This window comes from Homalodisca vitripennis, chromosome 6 (assembly GCF_021130785.1).
Source record: "Homalodisca vitripennis isolate AUS2020 chromosome 6, UT_GWSS_2.1, whole genome shotgun sequence".
Lineage (NCBI taxonomy): Eukaryota > Metazoa > Arthropoda > Insecta > Hemiptera > Cicadellidae > Homalodisca > Homalodisca vitripennis.
This window is the reverse complement of record NC_060212.1, coordinates 66,542,748-66,560,118: the sequence shown is the minus strand read 5'-3', so window position 1 is coordinate 66,560,118 and position 17,371 is coordinate 66,542,748. Positions and strand designations below refer to the sequence as shown.

The 17,371-nt window shown below is 32.6% G+C and overlaps 2 protein-coding genes across 5 annotated transcripts in view; one reads left to right on the top strand and one right to left on the bottom strand.

Moving 5' to 3' along the window:
- Positions 1 to 8,474: 8,474 nt before the first annotated feature.
- Positions 8,475 to 16,395, bottom strand: LOC124364414. Of its 4 annotated transcripts, none has more exons than XM_046819885.1 (6): positions 16,270 to 16,395; positions 14,441 to 14,554; positions 12,769 to 12,871; positions 12,047 to 12,144; positions 10,734 to 10,863; positions 8,475 to 8,652 (listed from the first exon to the last, which is right to left on the bottom strand). In XM_046819885.1, exons 2-6 carry the CDS (start codon positions 14,519 to 14,521, stop codon positions 8,492 to 8,494), a joined length of 573 nt encoding a protein of 190 aa, XP_046675841.1. In that variant the 5' UTR covers positions 14,522 to 14,554; positions 16,270 to 16,395; the 3' UTR covers positions 8,475 to 8,491. The 4 variants fall into 4 exon arrangements, with proteins under 4 accessions (XP_046675841.1, XP_046675838.1, XP_046675840.1 ...); XM_046819882.1 differs by having other exon boundaries at positions 14,441 to 14,525; positions 16,270 to 16,378; XM_046819884.1 differs by having other exon boundaries at positions 8,475 to 8,628; positions 14,441 to 14,525; positions 16,270 to 16,378.
- Positions 15,627 to 17,371, top strand: part of LOC124364413 — a 34,912-nt gene continuing 33,167 nt past the window's right edge. The window contains exon 1 of the mRNA XM_046819881.1: positions 15,627 to 15,731. The gene's annotated coding sequence lies outside the window, so the exon portion shown is untranslated. The remainder of the gene's footprint in view (positions 15,732 to 17,371) is intronic.

Sequence of the window (17,371 nt, the reverse complement as noted above, 5' to 3'; positions counted from 1 at the left end):
CATTCTGAAAACTACTTATAGTGGTCATGCTTGCTATATTTGTTACACACATATACATTAGATCATGAATAAGTTCATGCTTCTCGGATGGAATAGACAAAGATAATTGTAACCACACCTCTGTTAATAGGATTTCTGAAAACATGGAAAATAAATTCTATTTTTGTACCATTCTGAAAGAACTGGTAGGCTTTTAAAGTAGAATTGAGGGACATTCTATTACCAGTCAAAAATAAAAATCGTTTAAGATAAGGACATGGACATGAATACTGTACTAGGTACATACAAAAAGAAAAAAAAGGATTACGTTTCTCTTAAATAAAAACAATATACAGTGTACTCTTAAATCAAACTTATAAAAATACACTACTGCATCTTTAACTTTTGGTCACATTTTTAACTTTTAAATATGAATCAACAGTCAATTTTGTGGAACTTAGTCCCAAAATTACCTGAAAATTCTTCCATAAATGGCTTTCATTTCTTTTGGAGTGTTCATAATAAATTGCAGGTATTTTTACCTTTAGGAAAGTTGTCTTAAAGGGTCAAGAATGTGAAATAAAAATGATATTTTTCTAACTTTTTCTAATTGTGCTGCTTTAAAGTGATTAAGTACTAGTGGTACGTCTTATTGAAGCAATTTTATCCTTAGAATAAATCGTTATAATTGGATATGGTTATTATCCTGCCATATTGGCATTGTTTGAATTAATCTAATGTAATAATGTATTCAAATTTGTATTGTTTTTTTTAATCTCTCATTTACGAGCGGTACTACGTGTACAGAATAAAGCAGAAAGTCTGTAAGTTGTACCTACTACAATATTCAAAATATTGTATTAATTTAGAAGAATCATAGCACAATAATGTTTTCTCGGATAAGTAAGTAAAGTATAATCGTACATTTCCAATTTTTAAAATGGTGGTGATTAGAAAATCTGCAAAAGTATCTTCAATATTTCAAAAAACTTATATGATTTCAGTTTTCAACATTTTAAGAAAGATATAACTACATAGTAACTGAGAAACGCTGTATGGAATATCTTAAAAATATTTAAATTAGTAAAAATTGTTGAATTACATCCAAACTTTTTTCTTTATTCTATAGTTTTGATATCCTGTTTAGTGTTATATGGTGACAGTACTAAGCATATACAATATACTAGGACTGTCTAGCTGAGTCACTGACTGATTCATCAGAATAATCTTCGCGTCTCGAGTACCTAAAAGATTAAATCTAGTAGACTGAATCATTACTAATACTGTATCATCTAATCTGTATATACGAGTAGTTATGTTTATTTATCTTACCTAGTAAGTCCTAATATAGTTGCTATCTAACATTGTGTCCATATAATTTATTTGTCACCCAACTTTGTAACATTTAAGCACCAGTTAGGCTACACTATACGTGTTTCCTATAAATACATTCAAAATTCGCACTGCTTGATTGTGTTCGGTTTTTGTAACATAAATAAGTGCTTGTTCTTAAAGCTCCTTCCATATGTTTAATAATTTAATAAGAAGAATTTTATATCTGACGGTATTATTTTGTCACGTTTACACTTAAATAACTGTACAAACTTTAAATTATTTGAACTAATGCATGTGCGTAACAAGACGCACGTATGAGTCGCACCCCAAAGACATGGCTGTACTTTCCCATTCACACGACACTGGTTTGCTCGAAGCTGATGATAAGAAGAACGGCAATCTGATAACTAACCGCACAACTGTAGTTAAATACGAGTATATAGCTCCTCTGAACCACGAGTGGCTATCTTGTCTATATCGTTGTCATTAAAAATAGCAGTTTTTAACTGTGTAGATTAGTATTTCACTGGGATTATTGATAATCCACTGGTTATAGTCATCACATTTAACACCTCACAAGCTTTGATCTGACTCGTTTAACTATCGGATCATACGCTTACAATTCCAGTTCAGTTGCTGGTCTGCGCAATACATTTACTGAACGTTCAATTAAAGAACTTCAAAAGATAGCTACATTGGAAAGCACGTTCAGTAGGTTTCTAACGGGGCGAAAAGGGTCCTACTATAATAGTGCTATCAATCACGTGACCTATTCTCTCCTTGTGGCTAGCAAAAATAAGAAAATGTTAAGATCAGTCTATCGTACTTGTGCATTATGCTGCTTTATTTATAATAGCTGTTTGCTATTTATTAAACTACCAGGTAGTAAATGTGTCTTACGATTGAAGTCATTGACTACACGTGTGGTTTTAAGAGTCATGAACCACACGGAAACCATCACGTGAACATGATTCTTAATGGGAGGAGACACAGTTTAAAGACTATATAATGCGACAATATTGCTAAACAATATAAAACTTTTCTACAGAAAATGATAGACCCATAAATTAGTCACTGGAAGTTATACAAGTATTACTGCTTAAACACCAGAGAAAAAGATGGATTAATATTCCTTGGTTATGAATAAATAATCTTTTATTCAAAATATCACAATAACATTTATATAATACTATTACTTATTGGGGACTATTTATTACTATCGCCCTTTGGGCTGGAGCATTTGTTTTGTCTTTTTGTCTGTCTCTCCGGACGAGCTGTCCTCCATAAAGCTATATTTCTATATAATAAACACTCCATTTAATTTGGCTGTGCATTAGCAAGTATTTTTGCGTTTGCCTTATCTAAAACTTCAGGATGTTTTTTAAGATAATTAGTTTATGCACTAACCTTTTGTTTTGTAGATACACTACAAGCTATTAATTCAAGAAAACTGAGGATGAATAATAAGACATGCTTTCAATGACATACGCTCTTACATTTATTTGTAATCATTTGGAGTAAAAGCAAACTATGTTCTAGCATGTCTCATATTAACGAATGTAGCTTATTTATTTAATAAAAATCAGTAAAGAGAAAAGTGGTCGTTAAAAGTTTGTGAAAGATTCAATTTAAGCGCACCCTTGCGTTATGGTAACGCATCAAAACAATTCTTATTTAAATACAGATATAATACCTAATTTAACTATCCATAATGCGACTGAATAATGTGGCAAGACATCTAGAAATATCGTGTGTTTATTACAAAATGTTGGCTGAAAATTAATTTCAACGTAAAAAAGAATGTCTATGAATGTCTAAGTGTAAAACTCTGGGCTCACTGTCAAAGAGAGATTTTTCTCTTTCCTGCAAAAGTATGTGAAATTTTATTTCCTGTATGTGCCTATCCGTCTGGGGGACATCTCCAGTGTAAAATTAGCTTTATGCTGTATACGCAACCTCAGGGTAACTTGTTACCCTATCCGTGGTAAGGTGTACTCCTACCTTGTAATACTTTTCATACGATGCTTATTTCTATCATTTTCAGAGTTTTTAAGTAGTTAAGAATAAGGGAATCATTTTTGAAATAATAATGTCATTTCACTTGTAACACAAGTTAACTCTTAAAGCGGACAACACCAGTATATTTATTTAGTAATTTCAACTATTTAATATATATATATATATATATATATATATATATATATTTATATATATATATATATAGTATATAGTATATGAATGTTTTGTGTGATTGTACTTTATGGAATCGTACACTATTTGACCGATCATTATGAAAATTTGAATGTTTATGTACTTTTCGACGGAGAAGGTTTATATGCTATACTCATTTATAAAACTGACCACGAGGTGGCGCTGAAAAATATAAAAGTTTTCAAAGCACCTGCACATTATAAACTGCAATTACGAGACAGTTATGTATATAAATTTGCCTAAGACTATTTGAAGGCACTAAGTTAGAATATATGTTTGTCTTTATGATAAATATATGGTTGAACTTAAAGCTTGACTGTTATACTACTTTATAATAATAATAATACATGTTCGTGTATAATGGCTATATAATAAGCATACACAGATTTTCTAGATCGTGACAACAAGGTAAACTCTACATCGGTGTTAGTAATATAATGCACTTGAACCAGAAGTGCAAATACATGGCCAAGGCTTAAGTAAAGCGTGCGATGCCGCCGGAAACAGCTAGTTTTATATAAAACTAATTTCCTATGTTTGAACAGGAATACAATGTTTTTTATTTGACATTCTAAAAACTCAAATAAAATCAGTAACATATTCTCAAATCTCCAAATCAATTATAGATTTAAGTTTAAAGACTTTTTTGTATGAAATAATTAACTATTTAAAAGTAAAACTTAAAAATTGTGTCTATATTATTACTGCAAAACCATAATTACACTAAGAGGTTTAAAGAGCATCGATGGCCTTGGAAACTGTATGCCCTCGTAGAGAATAATTCATAAATATTACGAGGACGTTATTTTGCTACGCCATCTAAAACACAAGAACCTGACTGGGATCCCGAAACCAAGAATTCAGAAACGCGGCAATTGTTCTTCTTGTCCATCCTCAGTTTTTTTGCGTTAATACGTTGTTATCCATCGACAAAAAAGGGTTAGGCCATAAATCTTATCTAAAAAACATTTATAACCATTATTAAACATGAATATTAACTACAAAGAGACTCACGCAGAGACCTCATAAATAGTAATATTAGTAGTATAGATTACTACGGTGCCTAACATAACTTAACATGGCATAAATACCCTGACTGGACATTTATGGTCACTTCATGTACTACACAATCAAATGGCAAGTGACTACAAAAGGACCGTAGTCCATGAGTGTGATATCATAAAATCGTGGACAATTTCAGAATGTACAACAGGCTTTGAGAATCTTGCCTGATTGATGAATTCGCATTGTACGGAAATTCAAAGAACATGAAATAAATGCCTTTGGTTAGAGTGCAAATTGGTGCAAAATGTATTTTATCTTAGGATCTTTCATGCATTGCTAGCCGCTGGGAGGAAGTCCACTTACAAGTACATTTTGGCCAGCACTTGTTATAGTAAACACCAAAGTACTTATTTACATTTATAATCTTACTTAGACTTGAAAATATTACAAACAAGTCTTGTACACTGTACACAGATCTTATGTGTAATCGTTATCACGAGAAAAGCCCATAGTGATCAAAATTAAAAATAAGCTTGGGTTCAGTTCATTATATAACAGGGTATCATGTGGCATAAAACAAATGTGATACTTTTGGTTGATTGGTAAGGGTTTCGTTACGTTATGTTCGGTATTTGTATACCCACTAGCATTTACCTACGGCTTCACGCGCAATTTCCTGTTTGCTATGTATAAACAGGGATACTGATCAAAATTAAAAATAAGCTTGGGTTCAGTTCGTTATACAACAGTTTTATCGTGTGGTATAAAACAAATGTGATACTTTTTTGTTGGTTGGTAAGGGTTTCGTTACGTTTAAGTTCGGTTTTTGTATACCCACTAGCATTTAACACTACGGCTTCACGCGCAATTTCCTGTTTGCTATGTATAAACACAGGGATACTGATCAAATAAAGATTAGCTTGGGTTCAGTTCGTTATACAAACAGGTTATCGTGTGGTATTAAAACAATTGTGATATTTTTGTTGGTGGGTAAGGGTTTCGTTACGTTAAGTTCGGTATTTGTATACCCACTAGCATTTACCTACGGCTTCACGCGCAATTTCCCTGTTTGCTATGTATAAACAGGGTTACTGATCAAAATTAAAAATAAGCTTGGGTTCAGTTCGGTTTTATATAACAGGTTATCATGTGGTATAAAAAACAATGTGATACTTTTTTGTTGGTTGGTAAGGGTTTCGTTACGTTAAGTTCGGTATTTGTATACCCACAAGCATTTACCTACGGCTTCACGCGCAATTTCCTGTTTTGCTATGTATAAACAGGGATTACTGATCAAAATTAAAAATAAGCTTGGGTTCAGTTCGTTATATTAGATACCAGTTTATCGTGTGGTATTAAAACAAATGTGATACTTTTTGTTGGTTGGTAAGGGTTTTTTCGTACGTTAAGTTCGGTATTTTGTATACCCACTAGCATTTACCTACGGCTTCACGCGCAATTTCATGTTTGCTATGTATAAACAGGGATACTGATCAAAATTAAAAATAAGCTTGGGTTCAGTTCGTTATACAACAGTTTATCGTGTGGTATAAAACAAATGTGATACTTTTTTGTTGGTTGGTAAGGGTTTCGTTACGTTTAAAGTTCGGTATTTGTATACCCACTAGCATTTACTACGGCTTCACGCGCAATTTCCTGTTTGCTATGTATAAACAGGGATACTGATCAAAATTAAAAATAAGCTTGGGTTCAGTTCGTTATACAACAGTTTATCGTGTGGTATAAAAACAAATGTGATTACTTTTTGTTGGTTGGTAAGGGTTTCGTTACGTTAAGTTCGGTATTTGTATACCCCACTAGCATTTACCTACGGCTTCACGCGCAATTTCCTGTTTGCTATGTATAAACAGGGATACTGATCAAAATTAAAAATAAGCTTGGGTTTCAGTTCGTTATACAACAGTTTTATCGTGTGGTTATAAAACAAATGTGATACTTTTTGTTGGTTGGTAAGGGTTTCGTTACGTTAAGTTCGGTATTTGTATACCCACTAGCATTTACCTACGGCTTCACGCGCAATTTCCTGTTTGCTATGTATAAAACAGGGATACTGATCAAAATTAAAAATAAGCTTGGGTTCAGTTCGTTTTTTATACAACAGTTTAATCGTGTGGTATAAAACAAATGTGATACTTTTTGTTGGTTGGTAAGGGTTTCGTTACGTTTAAGTTCGGTATTTGTAATTCTATAGCGTAATTCTGACGTATAATAAACTAGCGTGGATTCTATGAAATTCTTTCAACATGTAGCTAAAAACAGAATATTTAATACCTGTATTACACTTCCGATCAATAACTGCTTAATTTTTACAGTTAAAAGTATATTTTGATCAAACTTTTAATTTTTTTGTCTGGACTTGGACACCCGCGGCTTTGCACACAAGTTCTATGCAACATTCCGTGTATTTAATTTAATAGTTCCCTTAATTTTAGTAACACTTAAACTATTTTAGACTAATATAGTGGAATTTCAAATTCTCGAAGTTCATAATATTTTCAGTGAAAGCCCTTGTACGATAGGGTCCTATGATATTAAAAAGAAAATGCAATTATTCGTATACGAGATCATTAGAATTAGTGGTACTTTGTTACTATCTAGTATTACTCTTTTTGAAGCGGGTTTTCTTGCCGGGGACCTAAAAAAACAGCATTATTAGAAAGCGCAAACTTTATTTTACGTACTGTGAAATTTACATGTTCATATTAAGATTGGTTCTTATTTTCTGCTTCCTCAAAGAAGTGATGTCGGCGAGAAGTAGGTCCCTCTGTCCCTATCTACCTCATTTTAGGTTATCATAAATATGTTATGTTACTAGTACCAAATTTAGGGATAGAATTTAAGAGCACTCACGTTATTTGAGCAAGAATTTGGGTACTATCTCGAGTGAATCTTTCTTTTTTGCCAGAAGTGCGGGGAACTTTCCAAGGGGTACTTTCATTCGCTAACTTCCCGATATCAGACCATATCTCAAATCGTCCTACTATTGCGACATCAGGTCACGTTGGTTAACCTGGCAAGTGATCTGAGGTCCGAAATTATGTATCAGGTATGCTCTGGCCATCAGTGCGGGCATAGATTTCGCCGAATTATTATTGAATCTTTTCAAACTCGGACCACGTAAGCGCTGGTTACTTTTCAAATTTAAATACGTCCTTACCTACTTATATAACCTAATAACAAGAAGTATATAGGGACAGGTATCCCCCCTTGTCGCTAACATCGCTTCTTTTTGAAAGGCAGGAAACAAAAACCGATCATAATATGTATTTAATTTTCAAATTAAGTCAAAAAAGTCTTTTATTACTTATTATGTCGATATTTTGAAAATATAACTAGTCATATATCATTAGAGTTAGTCATCAGGGTACCCGTTTTTCAGTTATTTTAATTAAGAATAATAAAGGTTAAGCATAAATGTAAGTGTCATTCTAATTTTTAGATTTTCCACGTCTAGTTCAAACCAATTTTATTTCCAACGAAAAATTGCAGTTTTATATGTTGCCCTGAGAAACAACATGGACACGATCGTATTTATAATATTAATTAGGATAACCTCTATGCTTCGGCAGTGGTTTCAGAAAAGACTGAAGTATGAAGTGATATGTATGTATAATTTTAGTGAATTAAATTAATCGTAGGTTTTATATACATAATTTGTGGATATTGCAATGAAGATACTAATAATGAGAATTTGCCTCCTTATTATACATTCACTGCTCAAAACACCGCTTTCATTTACGCAATGTATGGAGAAAGTATAAAACTGTCGTTTTTTATGACGTGAATTACGAAAATAGCGGTAGAATGTTTATGTAGCACAACATCTTTAATAATAAACTAAATTTTTGACGTTACCTAAAGAGTAATTGATAATGTAGCGATTTAAATAACTAAAGTATAACATTTTACAAATTAGCAACAAGTTTATGCATACTACAATTTAATTAAGTTTTACAGGACTGCTACGAGCTGGAGGAGGTGCTTCCGGAGTGATATTTGGAGGATTTTCTTCATTTTCCTGTACCTGCATCGTCGTATTTCTATTATCCCGCATGTCCTCTAAGTAGCTGGATAACACTAAGGTACAGTAAAGACAGATTGCTGAAACATGGTATATATTCACACTAAAAATTATTTTACATTTATGTAAATAAAAAACAACAAAAACCTACAGTATAAGGACTTTCCAAAGAATATTTTACATCACTGTCTGAACAGCGCATTAAAACAGTTGACAGTAGTGGGGAGTTGACATTTCCTGACAGATTACTCTTAAAATCCATGTGTTATACTTTGTATTTATGATAAGATAAAAGTCAGTCATTTGAAAGTCCTTCAATATCATTTGTATACAAATTATACATACAGTGAAACGCTTTGAAGAGATTCATAAATATGATTAGAACCTGATCTGACCTCTCCTGATAATCGACAGCTTTGTGAATGAGATTGGCGACGGTTAGTGGTCAATTTGTATCTCCAGTTCTTGACAGCAAACTTTGAAATAATGTACACACTTTCAAAGTTAACGTCAACATAGCTTTTCAAAATCAAAATCTTTTTTATTGCAGCGACATTGTATATACATTGTATGGCAAACGTCAATACGGGGTTTCTAAAATTCCAAGCATTCATACACACAATACACATTCACACTTACAATTTTACAATCACGTATCTTTCATTCTTCGCCACAGCAGAGTCAGTCTTCTAATTGGGCGGTCAAATGCCAAAAACTCACCCGCATTATAGAATGCCTGAGACACCAAGAAGCGTTTGAGGCGAGTCTTTAACGCCTTAGGCGTTGGGGCATGTTTAATTGAATTGGGCAGTCTGTTGAGGAACTGCACACCCGCTTGCGAGGGTAGGCGTTCATAAACTACCGTTCTGTGTCTCCCAGTCCGGTAGTTTGCTCTGCCACGCGTCTCATACATGTGTATGTCTTGGCCTCTGGTTAAGGCACATTTACTCACACAAAACAAAGTTGTTTCCAAAATGTAGAGGCACGGCAGAGTCAAACAGCTGCAATTTCCTGAAAGCTTCCCTGCACGACTCTCTAAATTTGATTTTGGCGATTACTCTAATTGCTTTTTTTTGGAGTCTGAATGCTCTTTGAAACTGAGTGTTTCCGCAAGCTCCCCAAAGGACCACTCCGTAGGCAAGATGGGGGTAAATCAAGCCGTAATACGCCATAATCAGTACCTGACTCGGATAGTATTTGGCTAAAGATCTCAAAACAAAAATGCCTGAGCAGATTTTTGCGCATTCCTAGGAATTTTGAAGAGCAGACTTCTTTCAGTGTGGAGTCATCTAACAAAATGGCCGGCTCACACTGATTGCTTGCAGTGCGCAAGGCAAAATTTAAAACGTTGGTTTTTGAAGAGTTTGTTGTTAGATTGAGGCTGTGAAAGTATTGGACACAGTTGTTGATGTCAACAAAAGCCTGTTGTTCCAAAACTTCGCTTGACATTGCATTGAAAAAAAAAAGTCGTATCATCGGCAAACTGCACCAATTTTCCATGCAGAAGCGATGATTTTATATCGTTCACGTAAAGCAGGAAAAGCACAGGACTGAGGATAGACCCTTGAGGGACTCCATAAGTCAGGTCTATTGGTTTGGATGATTTATTTGATATTTGGACAACTTGGGATCTCTGACTTAGGAACGAGCTAAGCCATTTAAGAGGCACGCCTCGAATGCCGTGGGACTCAAGTTTGTCGAGCAGTGTACCGTGATCTACGCAGTCGAATGCTTTGGACAGTCGAAAATATTAAATTAAATACAATTGTTTGGATCTGAAACGAACTATTCCCATAGAAAACCTTCATCTAACAGATGAATATGACAAATTAAATGTTACATTGTAAATTTGTCTCATAGTTTATAGATATGGATATCAAACAATGCTTTTTGAGTGGTTTGTCGTATCTTTGGTGTTCTATTATTTCTATAAATACTCAAAGACACTATGACAAACAGGCTTGAATTCCTAACTTACATATAAAAAGGATAACATTGTTAAGGTCTTTCGAATAATAATTATATACACGTAAGTGAACATAAACTGGTTATCAAATTTAAAGTTTAAACGGACATCATTGACTGAAATTCCAAAAGGATTTTTAAGATTAAACCTTATATATTCCGTTGCTGTGGAGGAAACATTTAAAAACATAGTTACCCATACAAAACAAAAATTGGATGAATAGAGCAGTACTGTCGCCGGCCAGTGCAGATCCAGCAAGTCCCAGAAAGCCAATCACGATAAAGACGTACAACGCAATCGCGATTGCTATGAAGAACGCTATATCCTGTAACAGGTAGTTTTTATGACAATCAACAGTAAAACGTAATATATTCACAGACATTACATCCAGATAAATCGTACACATTTTACACGTGAAGATGAAAACTAAAATATGTGCATTTAAGTTATATAGTTATAATTAACTTATTGGCACAGGATTTTTTCAATTTGTCCAACCCATTTATGTCAACGCATAAATAGTAAATATATGCTTATAGCATTATTATGATCAAAGGTTGAAGGCTTTATCTGTAAATTGTTAAAACAGATTGTAACCGTTCTCAAAAGCAGAAATGGATGATCAGCAATGGTAATCATTACTTTCGTAGTATTCAAGTTTTACATTCATATTGGCAATGCATAGTTTTCAATAATCACTTAACGTTGGTGGCGTTATTTGGTGTTTATTACGTTTAAAATTAAAGCATGTAAAAATGTGTCATTTTACAACATTTCAGCAGAGCATAGCACAAAAAATTTCAAAAGAAAGTTGTCAAATATTAAAACGTTTTTAAATATATTTTATCATAAAATTGCAAGAAGATATGCTCGAAAATGTTGGGCTATATTTGAAATTCTGAATTCATATTTTTGATTAATTAATACTAAAAATTGCATGTGGTTTGGTACTATATGTCTAGGATTTGAGAGCGAATATGCAATATATGTGTACAAAACATGGTTCGTGTAAAAAGCGACAGAGAAATCTTTCTCAGAATTAAATCTCTTGTCAGCCGTACTACTTTTGAAATCGAAAAGGAGAGTATTAAAAATAAAAATACGAACACTGTTTTCTCAAACTATATTTTTCCTATTTTCGTACACTTAAAACCAATCGTTAGATACACAAATATTTGTTGTATCACCCTCAAAAACCAACATGGTTTGCTGGCGCTGATATAACATCTGTTTTCGTTTCCGACAGTTTTTGAGTGGTAAGCTTACAAAAAGGCGATTTGAGAGAAAACTATTACATTTTATTTTTAATCCATTTCATGTCCTCATCTTTCAATAAAAAACATCACTGTCGATCTCTTTCATTCTTAGCAATTACTCGTTTCTCGATTTCAAGTAAAACCAGTTGTTTTGTTTTATATATTCCACATTGTTTCTCGGTTCCTGAACGTTAAAAAATCAATACTATATAGTAACACTAAGTGTACCACTATCACCACAATAGAACCTACTGTTAGTGTAGAATACGAGCTGACCTTGAACACTCCCACGAGTATAATGATTCCGCTCACTAGGAATATAAGTGACGTCGTTAGTGAAACAGGAGCACCTGAAAATATGACACATGTTACAAACCAACGCTTTCTCTGATAACGATAACGTGTTTAGATTACCTTAATTCTAATTCATTGCATTTATGTGGAAATATAAATTTGCTAAACAAAAATTAATTTTCCAAAACGGAATTTCCATCACTGAGCTACTGAAAAAAGGTAAGTGTAAACCATACCACATGTCGTGAGAGTAATGTGCACCTAATCGAGCTCTAATTTCCCACATAGAAATGAACCTTCATGCAAAACTTAGTCTATTGGCATCCTTCATTTTGGAGATATCATGGATGGACAAATATCTTGAGTGATATGCTTCTCTATCACTCAGCCAAATGTTTAAAGACTTCAAGATATTTCATCTTTATTCTTTTCTTGAATTTCTAGAACCCCCACCAAATTTATGATTTTCAACTTCTGTACAAAATATACCCATATTGTTTACAATATTTTTTACTGAAAATAACACACATAGAAACATTTACAAATGTGTTTTATAAGACCTTCATTCTCTTTCAACTCTATGCTTTAGCATTTTATTATACGTTATCCTTTAAAAGTAGGCCTAGTGTTAGGTGGGTTGAAAATTAAGAGTAATATTACGATATTAATAGTTTATTTACCATATTTAATAACCCAGTCTCTTGTAGGATCATCTGGATCACCTTTCCCCTTGTACCTTTTCATTGATATTATGACGTTGAAAAGATATATCACACTAATTATCTGAAAATAATAAACGCATAATGCAACACCAATAAGAAAGATTTAGGCATTTAAATTACTTCGGTGAAAACTAAGTTACTTATATAAAGCACTTAGTGGTTTAAAATATAATTGTTTAAAATTGGACGGTTTACATATAACAGACATGAACGCATTCTTAGAGTAGGCTTGAAAGTTGATCTGCACACACCTTTGCTGTTGATCGAGGTTGCAAGAGGAGATAGATTAACTGTTTATTTTAAAATGCTGAAATATATAAAAAGGCACTACCTTTGTAATATAAATAACCAATGTATGCAATATAAAAGCCAAAATAATACCATTATTTAACACAATAATCATAATATTAATAAATAAAACTATAAATTCTTGGATCTTGAAAATTGGCCAAATAAACTTTACACTCTACAGAGGCGTACTAAGAAAGCATCTTAGATCATTTAGCCCGTAAGAATGGATATTAAATATTAAAAATTAAGTTCATATTATTCATGTTGCATTGCTTAATTTTCCAAAGAGCCTGATCTACCATTCTTTACAATATCTCGTCCCGCACTACACTTGATACTTGGCATAAATATACTTCTTCGGCTGCACTTGCGTACTAATATAGAGGCATTTAGAAAATTCAGCCTGTAATAAAGAATATTAAATATTAAGTTCATGTTTTACCACGTTGCCTAGCTAAATTTGAAGAAGACCTTATCTACTATTCTTCACAATATCTATTACTTCACTACATTGATACTTACAAGGCATTGATACTACTAAACCCCGTATGCTTTATGATTCAAATAGAAAAAGTATGGTGTTTGATAAAGGTAAAACATCCATTAGGGTTGAAGTTGAATTGAAACTTCCCACAGTATGTTTTATTGTTTTTTGCAACTCCAAGTGTGATGACTTAAAAAGACACAAAAACAGGATTATCTCAGATTGGCCAAATAAGCGGAGAAAATAACGGACACTGCAATTAGATTACAATGGATGGTTTGCCACATTGTTCTTAATCTACTTGGGTCTCGAAAATGAAGAAAAAAAGGTTTTTATTACAGTATAGTACAAAATGCCAGCTTTTTAAACTTTTAATTTTACGGTAAAAATGTACAATTTTGTTGACAAACTATCTGTGTTAATGATAAAATTAACAAGCAGCCTAATTAATTATTACTCACTCAAATTGTAACTTAAACATCAACCCTCATTTTATGGTTGAAGGTTGATGTTCACACATATCTCAAATATTGTTTGCCTTATAACATTCTCAATAGGATATTGATTAGTAATTTTTGTTTATAGTTACCAGGGGGGGAGTTTCTTTCAGAACACTTGGTATATTGTTTTTAACGACAAGGATACTACACATTTTGATTAATGTAAAGTCTCTGGAGGACTTTAAGGAACTTTTGGGATGGGATTAATTTATCAGATCGGTCAAAAATATTTGTAGTTTTTCTTTAGATAAGATACAATCGATAACATAATAGACATGGAAGATAAGATAGTGTTATATGATGTTTTTGATGATGATGATCATCATCATCATCATGATCATGATCGTGCCCTCACCATTGTGAACCAGGAAATAATTATGCAGCCGGCGCGAAGTGTTGTGCAGCCGAAACAACACGTGTAGATCCGTGGTCTCATTACCCTGTAGTCTTCATTTGTTTTCAGATAAATCTAATAAAAACAATATAAAAATGTACATATATAAGCATTATTTCTGTATTAAGTACAATCCTATCCTAACTAATGAAATGTTTATTAGTGGAATTATTTGAATTCGATTTATGATCATTAGCAGAGAAGTTTTAAACATAGGTGACAAGCTAAAGTTTATGATTGGAGCCAATCAGTCTAATGGTGTCTGGATTTGACAGTCAATACTGTTTTGAAAAATCTAATTAGACTTTTTTGGATGGGTTGTTTTCAATGAAACTTTACATGAACGTTCTACGAAACACATTTTACTAGTGAAATTATCCTAGGCAACGTTTGACCTAAGAGGCAGAATCCAGAGCCAAAATAAATTTATAAGGAACAATTGAGTGTTTTAGTTGGTAATGGATCTTTAATTAAAAATTACAAGAATGTTTCTTCAAATATTGGAACATTGAACTAGATTCTGGGGGAAATTGTCCGAAGGAATAGAAGGCCCCGGCCAATATTGTTTTCTATAAACTTGTTCAAGGCGATTTGTGGTTGTAAGGGTTTTGAGCACAATAGGAGTGAACGCTTTATGAAATGATGGCACGCAGTGCTTAAACCCCGGGGCATAAACCATTTACAAAATAATAATTCTAAATGTCTACCTATCCAAGGATGCAAACCAATATCTGTGTGGACGCTCTAGAATAAATCAGAAGAACAAGGTTTTGTTTGTTGCCATTCAAAGATTTTCATGGAAGTTCAATCGAATAAAGTTCATTTCAGAGTGATTTTCGAAGATTTGTGAAGTCAACATACACTGAGCAAAGAAAATCCACATTACATCTTTGTACGCCCTCCTGGACGTTACTAAATATCTGGTACCAAAAACGGAAATTTTCAGAAAATATTATTTGCTTCACAACCTTGCAAAGTTTTAAAATTTATAAATTTGGTACAAACTTAACATATTCATTTTATATAAAATGTGTTGATGGTTTTCGGTTGCTATAAAATATGCTAGTAAATCTCACATTAAAAAATAATTTTTCATACATTATGAATTATAACTAACAATGAGCTTAATCTTAGCAACAGTTCCAAATGAAAATTTATTACCTGTTCAAAACTAAATTTTGGTTGTAATCTCATAGTATGTAAAATTAATCTGTAATAATTGGAAAGTAACTTGTCTGAATGCTACAGAAAGGTAACTAGTAGATATTGAGAACCTTAGAAATAAATACGATACTTTTATTTTATTTATTATTGCTATTATGATTGAATGAAACCTTAAGAGTTATAGAGTTAATCGATTGTAAATTCTAGTATCAAAAAACAAAAGTGACAACGTCTTGTAGTTTTTAGTTATTATTTTGCTGTCCCGCTGTAATTTTCCTGCCAGTATTTAAGTCTTGATTGAATATAAAAATCACTAGTTGTTAATAGGCAAGAAAGAGGCTAATGTCATACATAAATATGCCTTAATTGCTAAAACAATAATCATGTCTATATCGTAAAAAGAAATTTAAGATATACTCGTAATATTAAATCTGGGAACAAGAGAATTCAATACAATTGATAACTGATAGGTTTCAGAAAATATCATGACAGTCAAATTTATCCTTTACGGCCTGTATTATGTACAAATACTAGTTGATTACGGTGTTTTCTAATTACAATTACGACCATTACAAATGCACAAAATAACAATCAAGATATTGGTTATAAAAGCTACATAATCTTACAGATATCCCAAAGCTAGGTAGATGAATTTAAATAAAAACATTCACAGACACTTCACAAGACAGAATACTATGACACTTTTGAAAAATATAAAATGAATCTGAATAAATTACGTTGTTTGTTTATATTATCTTCCAATCTGCCAAATATCAGCTGATTTGTTTCTTAAATTACGGCTGTTCCAAAGACCAAAAATTCAAATTATGAACTTACAACGACTTTGTGTTTGATTTATTTTAGCCTTTTTGATATATAACTAAGTTTTTAGCTCATGTTTGCTACGAATTAAAACCTTTATTACAACGAATCTTGATTATTGTTCCTTAATTTTCTTTTAATTTATTAACTAAACACGTTCAAGCTTTCTAAAGTGCACTGTAATGCCATATTATACAGATTATTGACTATGAGTCCTTGTTTTGCCTACTATATTTCAAACTGATGACATAGTTACAAAGCTGGGTGATTGCTACCATTTGAAAAAATTAGGAAGTATTAACTTAAGTTAACATCACAAACATGCAATAGTACAGTACTTGTACTTGACATATTTATTGATTTCAGGGTCTCAGCTAGAGTAAGAACAAGCTGTATTTTAAGATTGTTATTTTAAGTTGTAAATTAAATTCACAACTAAACGGTGGCAGTAACAATAATTTGAAATATGTAAAAACGTGTTTTGTTCGACGCGGAGTTCCTGGTCCTAAAAGGCTAACCAATATCTGATTGACTGAGTTCATTTCGCTCACAAGAGTTTTTCAAAAGAAGAAAGGGAAAAGGTTTTTGGTACTATGAACTCATTTGGATGTCTAAATAGCGATGGAAGTTGGACGGACAGTTACAGCTAGTACAAAAATAGGATCCAGCGCAAACTGGCTCTGATTCATTTCATTTTTTTGCTTAGCCAAACGCTCGTGATTGATATATTCTCAGTAACATCAAGATCGGTTAACTTTTTATGATATAATTCCGTGACAAAAAAAAAAAACGATTTTTGCGGATGTGTCAATGCAAACTGTTTCTTTATGGTAACACTCTGACATCCAGGTGACGGTTTTCCTGTTTCGACAGCGATTTATCTCTTCAACTAAGGAGTTTCTTTAA